The sequence below is a fragment of the Lathamus discolor genome, chromosome Z (genome assembly GCF_037157495.1).
Source record: "Lathamus discolor isolate bLatDis1 chromosome Z, bLatDis1.hap1, whole genome shotgun sequence".
NCBI lineage: Eukaryota > Metazoa > Chordata > Aves > Psittaciformes > Psittacidae > Lathamus > Lathamus discolor.
In genome coordinates, this window is record NC_088909.1 from 46,824,626 (window position 1) to 46,837,911 (window position 13,286).

Genomic DNA, 13,286 nt, shown 5'->3' on the forward strand with positions numbered 1-13,286 from the left:
GCCTTAGTAGCAATATGCTCCAAAAGAGAGTTGTATGAAAATCAGAAAAAAAAAAATCACAGAAAACGGCCGCAACAGAGAAACATACTGATGATGGAGAAAGCTGTGCTGATAGCCATCAAAACCAAAAGGGCAATATTCCTTTTCAAAACCAAAGTCTCTCCAACAGCAATGTTTTTTCACCCACACAATAAATGTAATTTTTAGATATCAAAGATGCTATAAATACCACAGAGGAAGAAGGAAAAAAATATTAAATTTTTGCATTTAACAATACCAATTAAATATTTAAGAATGCAAAATAAACTATGTTGCCTGAACTGGTCCCTGTGTCTCAGAACAAAATCTGAGCTGTGTTTTCCTCCTTATTTCCAAATTACTTTTAAAACTTTAATGCCAGAAGTAATTCTGTCCCAGTATTCTCCTCCTTAAACAGCTTTCTTTCACAAACCTTCTTTGAGAATGAGGGGCGTTCCTGAGCAGTGCAGGCTGCCATCGATTTTCTATGAATGAAACTCACTGTCCATTGTGTTACATTTCACCATTCTTCCAGATGTGCCACTGCAATTGCAGATGAAGTCATAAACCAGATCTATGAAATTTTTATTATTTTTACTACTCTGAGTATAAATAGAATATTTTCAGTCTTGTCTTCCTCCAAAAATTATTTTTTGACTAAGGTAATCTCTATGATCCCTCTCAATAAAACAGCATTTGCATTAGTATAACTGAATGTCCAGTAAACTGGGAACATGCCTAGAGGACCATCTTAATCTGACTTTGTCACCAGAGAAATGGCTGTGAAACTACACCATAGGGGATTTTTAAAGCAACCGTGGTGAGAGTAGAAATTCCATTTATTAAAAAAGGCTGTTACTTATCGCTGGTATATTTAGATGTCTGTACGTCTAAGTCATTCCTGAAGAATCCTTTTACAGTCTGTAGGAAAATCAGAACTCAAATAGGTAGAATCTGGGACTTTAAATGCAAGTTTCCAAACCAGCTGAGATGAATACAGGATGACAGGTGCCTATTTCAATTAGATGAACAATTCAGATACAGGTATGACAATAGAGAGATAAATTTGATGAGCTGATTCTTCCCTACTCTCTCTAAATAGAGCTAAGTTAAATAAAGCCTCCTCGTACCTCTTCTGCAACACTTTTCATTGGTACAGTCAGAACAATAACATTATTTTCCCCATTTTAGGCACAGGAAAACAAGGTAGTAGTAGGTACACTAAAGTCAGTCAGAAGCTTTTGCATGAATTTGGGACAAAAATGCCAAACAGTCTGGACTTCCAGCTGCTAGGCTTGCTAATCATCATTGCTGTATCCATTTCCCACCTCTAAAATTGCCTGTCAGAAAAACATCCCACTTTATACCTTCAGACGTTTTGGACTCCACCACTTTTAAAATAAATGTTGATTTTACTTTCACAGTGCTGAGAGGAGTCTCACCTGCAAGTACAACTCCAAGCCTTGCCGTCGCTGCTCCAGGACTTTGGGGACCCAGTTTCTCACATGCTTTGAAGGCATCTCTGGAGTTCTTATGAATTTCTTGAGCTGCAAATGAAAAGAAATGCAGACAAGAAAGAAAGTATAAGAGTAAACAAAAGATTTCTGTTAGAGATGAAGCAGTACATGTAAAATAATAATGCATAAAATACAACAGCACAGCAATGAAATTACTCACCATAAGCTCACTGTAGTAACAGAAGACTTCATACCTACATGTTGCCATTACAAATCTCCAGGCCTAGCTGCCCTGGACAGTGAAGAGGAACCCTACTAACAATTTGGTGTGACTAACTGCATTAAAACAAAATGACAACAGCTACATGAGAACACTTGAAATGAATTCCTCATTAGTCAACCTGGGATGATACCTCACAATGTCACTGCGGCATACCTAGGTATTACTTTGCTAAGTGCACTGACAAAACATGGTGACAATCTGGAACTCTGGATTTAGGCAATGATGAACAGGTGGAAGAAGTACAAACAGGAGTGCTAACTCGGGAGAGCTGGCAATCAAGAGAAAAAAATATCCATGTTCTCCAATTGCACCAACAGATTGACAGTTGTGTTTAATATACTGAGAAATAGGGAGATTGCCACTGAATGTATTTCCAATAATTCTCCATAATTATTCTTCTAAAGATTTACATAGGAAAGTTTTATAGATATATACAGAAACGTGTCTATGAATACATGACTGCATACAGATGGACACAAACATGCATTCAGAGAACACTAAGAATCTGCTTGGTGGAACAATATATTTTTTCAAAACACGAAAATATTAATGTTTTCCTCAAAACTACAGCACAAAAATTATAACTGAAATAGGCTTCATTGCATTTTAATAGAAGGTGACATCAGACATTCTTTCTGTTGGCTATTGCCTGAGTAAATCTAAGGCAAAGAATGCATGGAAAGAAACTCAAAATTGACTTTGACATGCATGCCCATGGGAGACTGAGAATTTACATTTCATTTTTGAGCTTGCTGAGATGTCACTATAGGAAAAAGCAGTGCCAACATATCAATGTCTCTACAATCACAAGTAATGAAGCTACTGCAAGGAAACCTCAATTGCTCTGGAAACATTTTGCCACTTGCTTATTTCTTAACAGTGCTAAATTACAATTAAACGTGAAGTGAGAAAACAACCCACCAAAGCAAAACCCCAAATCCATGTACTTTTACTGACTGATCTTAAAGCCAGAATATGAACCCCAATTTTTACATCTAAATTGGTTGAGTATGTTGAAGGAACTATGGTCACAGCTGTTACAAACTATGACAGCACCTGCATAGGAGTAACAAGCAAAATGCTCCAGATGAGAGGAGACAAATCTGAAACAAAACAAGTGTCCACCAAAGCCTAACCGCTTGCAGGGTAAATGCTCTGTGCCTGGTACCACCAGCTGATGATGGCCCTCTTACATAAACCATAAAACTCATTTGCATAAATATGCAAGTACATGTACAACATGTAGGTATAAAGCATGTGCTCTACAGATGTAGAAGTAAACAAGCCCACTTTCTTATGCTTGAAATAATATATTGCAAAAAGTAAGTACCACAATGTCAAAGAATATTGAGCAAATCAATGTATGCATTAGCTGTATTTCTTTACACCTGTCCCTACAAAAAACCCACGAGGATGATCAGGGGACTGGAGCACCTCCTGTAGGAAGACAGGCTGAGAAAGTTGGGCCTGTCCAGCCTGGAGAAGAGAAGGCTGTGTGGAGACCTCATAGCAGCCTTCCAGTATTTGAAGGGGGGCTACAAGGATGCTGGGGAGGGACTCTTCATTAGGGACTGTAGTGATACGACAAGGGGTAATGGGTTAAAACTTAAACAGGAGAAGTTTAGACTGGATATAAGGAAGAAGTTCTTTACTGTTAGGGTGGTGAGACACTGGAATGGGCTGCCCAGGGAGGTTGTGAATGCTCCATCCCCGGCGGTATTTAAGGCCAGGTTGGACAGAGCCTTGTGTGGGATGGTTTAGTGTGAGGTGTCCCTGCCCATGACAGGGGTGCTGGAACTGGATGATCTTAAGGTCCTTTCCAACCCATGCCTATTTGACATACTGTAGTCTCTATTTCCTGCAAGACTAAAAGATGGCACAAATTACCAAGTAAAGAATTATCTGTCCAACTGTGAAGTCAATTGTGATTTATAATGTACAGTAATTATTCTAAAATTATAAGTAACTTGCAAGACAGAATTCAAAGAGCTTAGGATTTTCAGAGATTTCACTGAAGTGAAATCTGCAGCTGTAATGCTGTCACCTTCTAGCATTCTGGTGCTTGAAAAGAACTACCAATATTTAAAAATGTAAAGGAAGAAGAGTATAAAAAATAATTAGGCAATAGACGGTTGTATTTTTAACTATTCTGTACATATAGAAAGAATTTAATTCTTTCTAAATAGCTCTCCATAAGAGAATAATAAAACTTTTGTTCAGACTTGAATATAATATTGTAATGTGAATGGTGCACAGCTTGAAAGGCGCAGTTTGCCTTTCATAACCAGCGCAAAGTGTAAGAGTCTACGAAAACTATTTCAAAAAAACAACAGCAGTGGAGAGTTTCTGTCAAGGAAATAATCTGTACTCCCGGTGTAGTCTGGGAAAGATTTTAAACCTTTTCAACTACAGCCAGATGGCAGAAGAAGAGGGGCTTTACTTTTTTTACACAACTGGAATGTAAAAAATGTTGAACCCAGGAAGGAGAAATACTCACCTGTGTTCTTGGAAATGGCTTTGATTAAAAAAAAAAAAAAAGATAAAAAAGATAATCAAAACATTAATTGGCATTCTGATGAATAAGTAATCTCTCAAATGAACATTGGAGTCCTCCTTCCTTAAAACAATGCCAGACGAGCATGTCCTTCCCTGGCCAAAGGTAAAATCTCCCTTTCAGCCTTTATTCCCATTTGCTATCATGGTTGCTCTCTATGGAAGCTTTGTTTCTCTAGCTCACTACAGGTATCTCCAGCACTAAGGGCACCTTGAACATACAGCAAGTCTAAAGACACCTTTCGAGCTACCACGGACTCACAGCAGTTTGGAGTGAAACTTACATTTTAAATTAATGAGTAAGAGAGGAACAAAAAAATAAATACCTTATTAGCATGCTGAAAACAAACTGGTATTTGGACCTGACTATAAACAGTGTCATGAGATGTGAACAAATTGTTCGCAAAGAACAATCAAGATACAAGTGCAAAATATTCTTCTCCAATAAAAATTGTTCAAATATACACCCTACTTTTTTTAAGAGCATTGAGATTTTCTGCTCTAACACAAAACAGAGAAGGGTGAAATCGCATACTATATTACCTGAGAATGCTTTTCCAGTATTTCTGTAACACTGAAAGCACTAAGAAAGGTTCAGAGCATGAGCTGTTCAAACATGTTTACTGAAATTTTACTACAGCTTCAAAAAGCAAGACTTAAGAAAAGAGGTATATTGTTGCAAAATACGCTGGGTGCTTTGCCAGGAACAAGGAACAAATAAAGAAAAGTCACTATCAAATTTGCAGAGTAATATAAACAGACAACAAGCGGATGAAGAGTAAGATGGAATAAATTGAAGAGTGGTACAAAGTGTCTCATTAGAATAACTCGTTTTCAAGTTTGTTTATTTTGCTGTTTATTTTGCTGCTCTTTCTGGAGATAAAGTGAACATCATTTATGTTTTTTCTGGTGTTTTAAGGAGAAATCTCTGCAAAGGAAGTTACCTCAAAGGAATCAGGGTACAAGGAGACAAATCCGAGAGTGAGACTGCAATCATTTGTGACTTCCATGTGGAGTACCTGTGCATCTCCAGAAATTACAGTGAAATTAGACTTCAAAAGGAAGAAGAAAAAGGAAAAGAAAAAGCAGAAGCATTCAATGCCTTTTTTTTTTTTTTTTTTTGCCTCATTCTTTAAGAATACTGACAGACCTTGGGCTGCCCAGTCCCTGGAGTTGGAAGACCACAAGTGTGGGAAGAGTGACTTTCCATTTGTGAATGCTGAAATTATAAGGGACCAGCTGTAACAGCTGAATGCTCACAAGTCCCTGGGGCCTGATGGACCAGGCCGCTCCAAGCCCCATCCAACCTGGCCTTGAACACTGCCAGGGACAGGGCAGCCACAGCTTCCCTGGGCAACCTGTGCCAAGGCCTCACTGCTCTCACAGGGAAGAATTTCTTCCTAATGTCTAATTTGAATTTCCCCTCTGTCAGCTTAAAGCCATTCCCCCTTTTCCATCACTACATGCCCTTGTAGAAAGTCCTTCTTCTTGCAGGCCCCCTTAAGGTATTGGAAAGCTCCTATAAGGTCTCCCCAGAGTTTTCTCTTCTTCAGGCTGAACAAGCCCAACTCTGATAAGGTCATCGACCTAGCAGGTGAAAGGAAGGCAGTGTATGTAGCTTTTCTGGATGTTAGGTTTTTGATACTGTCCCCTCACAGCATCCTTCTGGACAAGTTGTCTAGCTGTGAAATGAGCAGGTTTACGATATGCTGGGTGAAGAACTGGCTGAAGTGAAGAGCTCAAAGATTTGTAGCAAATGGGGCTACATCTGGCTGACAGCTGATCACCAGCAGTGTTCCCCAGGGCTCAATTCTGGGAACAGTTCTGTTCAATATTTTTATCAATGATCTGGATGCAGGATTGGAACGCACCATTAGCAAGTTTGCTGATGATGGCAAACTGGGAGGTGCTGTTGACTCTCGAGGGACAACAGGTCTTACAGAGGGATCTAGCCAGATTTGAGTCCTGGGCAATGATTCATGGGATGAAATTTAACAAGTCTAAATGCCAGAATCTGCACCTGGAATGGAGTAATAACGGGTACAAGTATAAACTGGGAGAGGAGCGGTTGTGGAGCAGCCCTGCAGGAAGTGATCTGGGAAGCTGGTTGACAACAGCTCAGTGTCAGTCAGCAGTGTGCCCTGACAGCCAAGAGGGCAAACCCCATCGTGGTGCACATCACACACAGCATGGCCAACTCATCAAAATAGGTGATTATCCTGCTGTATTCATAGAATCACTGAACGTTTGGATTGGAAGAGACTTTAAAGATCATCCAGTTGCAACCCTCTGCCATGGGCAGGGATACCTTCCACTAGGCCAGGTTGCTCAAAGCCCTGTCCAGCCTGGCCTTGAAAACTAGATCATGTCTTATTGCTCACAGTAATACAAGCAAGAAATGCTTTTTCCATGTGGGGATATAGACAAACTTATTTAAGACTCTTTAAATGTTAAAGGTGCTATACAAACACAAACACTCCTTGTTTCTCAGCTTGTGCTTTACAGCTCATCATTTATAATTTACACTGCCTGCCATAATAAAGGGTGTGGGGGGGGGGAATACTCCATTCCAGTTCTAATTGCTCCTGCAATTTTAATTACCCAATTTTATTTTTTACATAAAAATGTGAAGTTTTATTTTTAGAAATTTTCATTGTGAAGAATAAACTTACGGAGCCACACAACATATCCAGACTCCTTGTTCATCCTTCAATAACTTTTTAATCCAATAGCCAAGTTCTGATTCAGTGATGGTGCTGCGTCACCCTGAGTAATGTGTGCAGCTCTGGCCCCACAGCTGAAGGATGTGGTCCTTGAATGTGTCCAGAGAAAGGCAACAAAGCAGTGAAGGGGATGGAAGGCTGTGGGCTCTGGGTTTGTCTAGTTTGGAGACAAGGAGGCTAAGGGGTAACCTCACTGCTCTCCACAGCTTCCTGAGGAGGAGAAGTGGAGAGTAGAGGTGCTGAGCTCTGACCCGTAGTACCCAGTGCCAGGACATATTGGAATGGCTCAAAGTTGCATTATGGAAGGCTCAGACTCAATATTAGGCAGCACTTCTTTCATGAGAGGGTGCTGAAACAGAGGAACAGGCTTCCTGGAGAGGTGGTTGATGTATCAAGTGTATCAGTGTTTTAGACTCATTTGGACTCATAAGCCCTTTATAACATGTGTTAACTTTTGGTCAGCCCTGAAGGGGTCAGGCAGTTGGACTATATGATCCTTGTAGGTCCCTGGCAACTGAAAATACTCTATTCTAATCATGGGCAGGGTGCATTTTAAGCATATAAATCCTGATTTTCCTTTCAAAATGCTTCCTAACTTAGTTGTATAATCTCTGCTCACCTGCTTTGCTTTCAATTGCAGTATCAGTCTGAAATGTAAAATAAAGCACACGTGTATTGCAAGGCTTGCTGGTGGGCAAGTTGTACCACTGATTCTGACACTGCTGCTCATGAGGTATCATATTCAATGTGAATACAAGGGGGAAAATATCTGAGAAACATCTGAATTAAAACAATAAACAAGGAAATATTAAAAAGTGGCAGCTGATACATTAACTGGGCCAAGAAGAAAAAGGCAAGAAATACTTGCACATCTTAATTACAGTTCAGGTAAGCAAAATGTACTTTTGGACTTTTGAGGGCCAACAAACTGATGGTTTAATAGTTTCCTTTTGTTGACATGAGCTTGCTTATATCCATAACCCATATATGGCTGGTAAAGCCATCCTGTCTTCCACCAGTATAATGTTTCTTCCCTGAATGAGGTCATCCCTAAGCTGATTCAGGACCACCAGCATACATGCTGGTGTGTAAGCTCCTCTGACACTGCAGTGGCAGGAGCTGTAAACTCCTGTGCTCTTCTCTGTCACTTGCAGAGAAGCTTTTCCATACTTAAGGCAAGCAGTATCAGTCAAAGCAGCTGAGTGTGCACAACCCCATCGCCGTTGAGAGCTACAAACCAACAGATGCCCAGGTGACTCAGGTCCTAGGAATGAAGGACTGAAGCTCTTTATTGCAGTCCACCTCTGGCAATAGGCTGTAATTCTTTTCCATAATTTTCCTTCATGACACTTGGCCTCCACAAGCCTTTCAGCTGAACAATTAGTGGATAACCAGACTTGAAAGTACTGAGTTCCTCGTTACACATTATTACAATGATTCAGGAGACAAGGTTATCAGATATCTTATATATTATAACACATTCATTATATGAAGAACAGCAGAGTGAACTCAGTCTTTTTCATGTCTAGTTTCTGGTGTATACAAGTTGCTTTTTCAGCTTTATATATAGCAGGTTAGCAACATAATGTAAAGAACTAACAAGTTATTTGCCTAAATGAATAAAACCAAGTAACATATTTATTTGCTATAGGAATATGTCTTATTTTGTGGCTTTACAAGAAGAAAAAAAAGCATACTACAGACAGCATTTTAGCAATACAACATGTAAACAGTAATAAAAAAGGCGAGTTAGTAACATGTGAGAAGTCATCACTCCCCTCCACAGAAAGAAGAATCCGAGTTAGTTGGGAACTCATTTCCACATACATGAATCACAAGATGTATTTAAGATAAACCATATACAGTAACAATTTTGAGAAAGGAAAACATCACAACTAAGGCAAAACAAAGTTACATCTTAAAAAGAAAATTACTACCTTTTTATGAAGTGCATGGAATTCACTATACCTCTTCTCCACAAAATGTTTCCTTCCACTCATAAGCACCTCTATTTTAAACACCTGAAAAGTATAAATAATAAAACAGAGATTAATGTTACTTGCACAGACATGTTGAGTAAGAACTGGGTAACAGAAGTAGGTTAAGCATGGAAAAGGAGAAATAAATGCAAATGTTCTACTGTTGGTTTATTTCCTCCGAATATATTAATCTACAGTCTCAACAGAGCTTGTGCTACCATCTACACCATAGGAAAAAAACCCAGAACAAACTCCCAAATATGGCAAATGCTTGTTTTCTTTGTATGATACATGTGACAGCTTTTGTTGCTGCCTCTGCAAGGTTGAAAGGCCAGGAGAAGATCCTCTCCGGGTCCACTAATTAGTAGTCACTAACATGACATTTCCTAGATTCTCAGGTCACTGGGTCAGTTCTGAGGGCAAGTGATGAGAAATATTTTGAAGTGCTCAAGAAAACACTGTCTATTAAATAAAGGCAAAATCAGCAGAAAAGCAATACAGAAAAGGTGCCTGGTCTATCTAGGACTTGTTTCCTGTTTTGCTCAGAAAATACTGGAAATAATTATTTACAGGCCAATTAGAGACAATGTTCAGGACACATGATTACATCAAAACTTAGGCTAAATAAAAAGTTGTTTCAAATTGCAAACAGTGTTTATGCCTGTTTCTGTCACAACATGCCCAGCTGGATAAACACTTTGTATTGTCCACTAGAACCTTTCAAACAGGTCAAAATCCTATGGTTTTCACTGGCTAGCCAAACCACATTAGAAACAGCATTTTATTAAATCCAGTCTGAAATGCATCAGACTTTTGTTTGAATGCAGTAAGGATGGGACTGCAGTTATTTCACACCAATGTTTACATTACCAAAATTAGTTCAGATCCTTGCAATAATTTGTGCTACATTCTACCTCTTTGAAAACAACTCCTTCTGTGTCCTAATCACTGTGACCAGATGACCTTATTTGGGGGCACTGTTTCCCCTGCCTTTCTGTTAATCTATTTAGCCTATTTTGGGAGAACAGCTATTGGCTATTAAACAATTTTCCTCTACACATGAATAAACTCCAGGGGACCCTAAGGAATATGTTGTAAGTTCTGAGTTGTAAAGAGAATCACATGCAAACAAAAATCAATGTAGACTTTTTTTCTTCAGTTGGACTTAATCCTAATTATATGAGATGAAAATATGATTTACATCTTATATTCCACACACTGTATAAAAAAAGTAGTTCTGCAAGGAACAAAATGCTTTGGATTGCACATGAAAGCTACTGCACTGAGGGAGTTTCAAGTTATCTTAGTGGGAAGAATTGATAACAGAATATAAAACTAGTTACATTAGAAGTGACGATGAGTCACTAGTTAAGGTGTTACAACAATTCTGAATTAACTTGAAATTAAATCTCCAGGAATTATGAGCAACTCATAATTCTTACAACTCAGTCAGCTAAATGCCACTACACCACTGTTAGTTTAGCACTTCTGTTGGCTACAGGGTTTGCCAAGCAATTTAGGGAAGCGCAAGGGGCTCCTGCCTCAGCTATAAACACTCCCTTGACAGGTAACTTTCTTCTGAATCATGGCTTGGCTTGCACAGTCCCATTCTGATTTTAGTCATATATGTGCAACCTTGGAGAAATGTCTCTCTCTGAAGACTGTAAACCTGACATTTTTTAAAGTAGAATAGCTGGATATACAGAAGAAATTAAATATAAATCTCTCTGTGGACCTTCTTTTCAAAGCATGTATCTGTTCTGTGTTTCATCACTGATTAAGGACCTACAGAACTGGCGACAGAACACTGAAAAAATATGCAGCACTTATTCATTCTCCTTTTTCATCTTAGAAAAGTTTTAATTACTGTTTTATAATTTTTGCTAACAACACGACACTAAAGGATATATTTGGCTGTCACTTTCACAGGAGACACAAGAAAAGAGAACCACAGTTTCCCAAGCACAGTGGCATAATTTCCAAACCCACAAATCTGCTATTTTTCCACCCTCAAATGCCTATGACAATATAGAAACTTTAAGTTTGCCTCCTACCATCCAAAGCTCTTGGATCCAGCTTTAGCAGCCATCTAAAATTTACAAAGCTAAACAACAGATCTGCTATGCATGAAGTTGAAAATTACTGTCTGAAAACAAAACCCTTCAGATGGCACTTCTAATCTACTTACTGTGGCACCTGTGTTTCAGAAATATATGTGGACATTCTGCAAATATTTTCATTTAATGTAAATCTAAACATTGAATTGATTTATAAAGCAACTTAAAACCCAGAAATGCAAGTAAGTGAGATAACACATATTGTGTTTATGAACTTCATATTATTAAATGACTTTATTCAGATAGCATAAATTCTAGGTTTGCCTCCTGTTTACCAGATCACAATTCACAAGAGCAAACTAAAAGCACAGAAGTGAGTTTCTGCGTCACTATTTAATATAATAACATGGCTTTGTGTGAAAGACAGAAAGATACATTAGTTTATGAGAGAGATAGGATCTCTTCATGGATTCAAAATAGCTATAGACAAATCTCACACAAATTTAACTGAGCAATTGCAGGCCTTGACAGAAAAACAATGTAAGGAAACTGGTGAACACAGATGAAAGTGCCAAAATAAAGATGGAAGAACTATGGGGGAAAAAATGCAACACTGCAAGGAAATTACTTTTCTTGTAAAAATGTTCATGTTCTATGAACAGATAACTCTGAAAAGACCTACAACTTTTTATAAGTGACAGTTAGTTAAATGAAAAATGCAACAATTAATCACCGAATAAGACAAGTAAAATGCTTTTCCAATAGTCACTGAAATACCAGAAATTACACTACATTGAAAGATTTGCAGTTCATCCTGACTTGGATACAAGGGACCATAGGTATAAAGACACCAACTAAAAAACTCTTTATGAGTACTCTTAAAGTAGAAATGTCACACCCGTCTTGGTTGCTGTCAGAACAGTTACTGAAGATATCTGCACAATGCCAGAGTTTAACCCACATAAATGAAGTATGGGACAAACACCTTCAGATATCAATATGAATAACATTGATATTTTGCCTAGAGGAATTTCAGATCTGCCACTGTAATTCATAACCATCAAACCTGTGAAGGAAACTCTTCAAGAAAAATTCCTATGGTAAAAACTTTCAGGTCCAACTACAAAACAGATTTACATATGATTTTTAAAAAGTCCAATAAGAAACCCCCAAATTTTTTGTCTTACTTCTTTGCTTCCACTTTGTTCCAATGATACAGATTCTGTTCAGATCTTGGAAACCATTTTCTTCATTTGTTATTGTTAGCAAATATGCCTAATTTTACCATTTCTCAAATTCATTGGCTTTTGATCATTAGTAAACCTCTTACCTTAATGATCCTTTTTCATTATTTACAAGAACACTTACATTTCTTGCTGCAGAAATTGGACAGCACAATGTAGTAACTACTCTGGATTATGTGTGTGCAAACAATTGCTACTATATCACTTTGAATTTCCAAGACAAAAAGCACAAATGGAACAAAACAGGAACCAGTATGTCATATTTATATGATTTTACATTTAAAAACTACCCATGCTTTCCTGTAAGCCCACCAATGTCTTAAGTGTACTTCAAGAACTCTGTGGTAAATAACATTAATACTGTCCTCCTTCGGTTCTTTAAATAACTCTGATACTGCCCTCCTTCAGCTCTTACCTATGTCAAATGCTTACACTAGATATAAAAGGACATCTCTTAACTGCTAATTTGATGTGAAAACAGGCAGCTTTAGCAATTTTGTCTCAAAAACCCCAGAATGATTGGTTCAACAAAACCCAGACAAGAATGACAAACATGACTACGAGTAGGGAGAAAACTTAACAAGAATAGTAACTTCCCAGTTTGGTTTTCTATTATATAAGAAATACACAGATCGCACTTTTATACTCACTCATGGAAAATACATTAACTACACAGTTTACAATTATGGTAAATTAATATCATATTGTGTATATTTTTACATGGAAAAATTAATTCCAAAATATATCAATTTCTGAAAAATCACAATTGAGAAATGGGCAGCCTTGTTTAGAATGAGGAGAAACAAAAACCAGAAGCAGAAAAAGAGAAATTTACAAAAAACAGATACACTTGGCTAACATTCATCAGGAAATAAAACCCCACAAAAATCTAGTACTGCGCTTTTCTCTCTCAAGACCAAGCTTAATAACACTAATTTTATCTAAATTATTACTCTCAGAAATAAATACATC

The 13,286-nt window shown here is 37.9% G+C and overlaps 1 protein-coding gene across 3 annotated transcripts in view; it reads right to left on the bottom strand.

Moving 5' to 3' along the window:
• The window catches only part of SNX24 (sorting nexin 24), a 93,314-nt gene that overhangs the window by 38,396 nt on the left and 41,632 nt on the right, over nucleotides 1-13,286 (bottom strand). For all 3 annotated transcript variants that reach the window (XM_065664063.1, XM_065664064.1, XM_065664065.1), the window contains 2 exons: nucleotides 8,972-9,055; nucleotides 1,461-1,565 (listed from right to left, as the gene is read on the bottom strand). In XM_065664063.1, coding sequence (XP_065520135.1) covers nucleotides 1,461-1,565; nucleotides 8,972-9,055 — 189 coding nt within the window. The remainder of the gene's footprint in view (nucleotides 1-1,460; nucleotides 1,566-8,971; nucleotides 9,056-13,286) is intronic.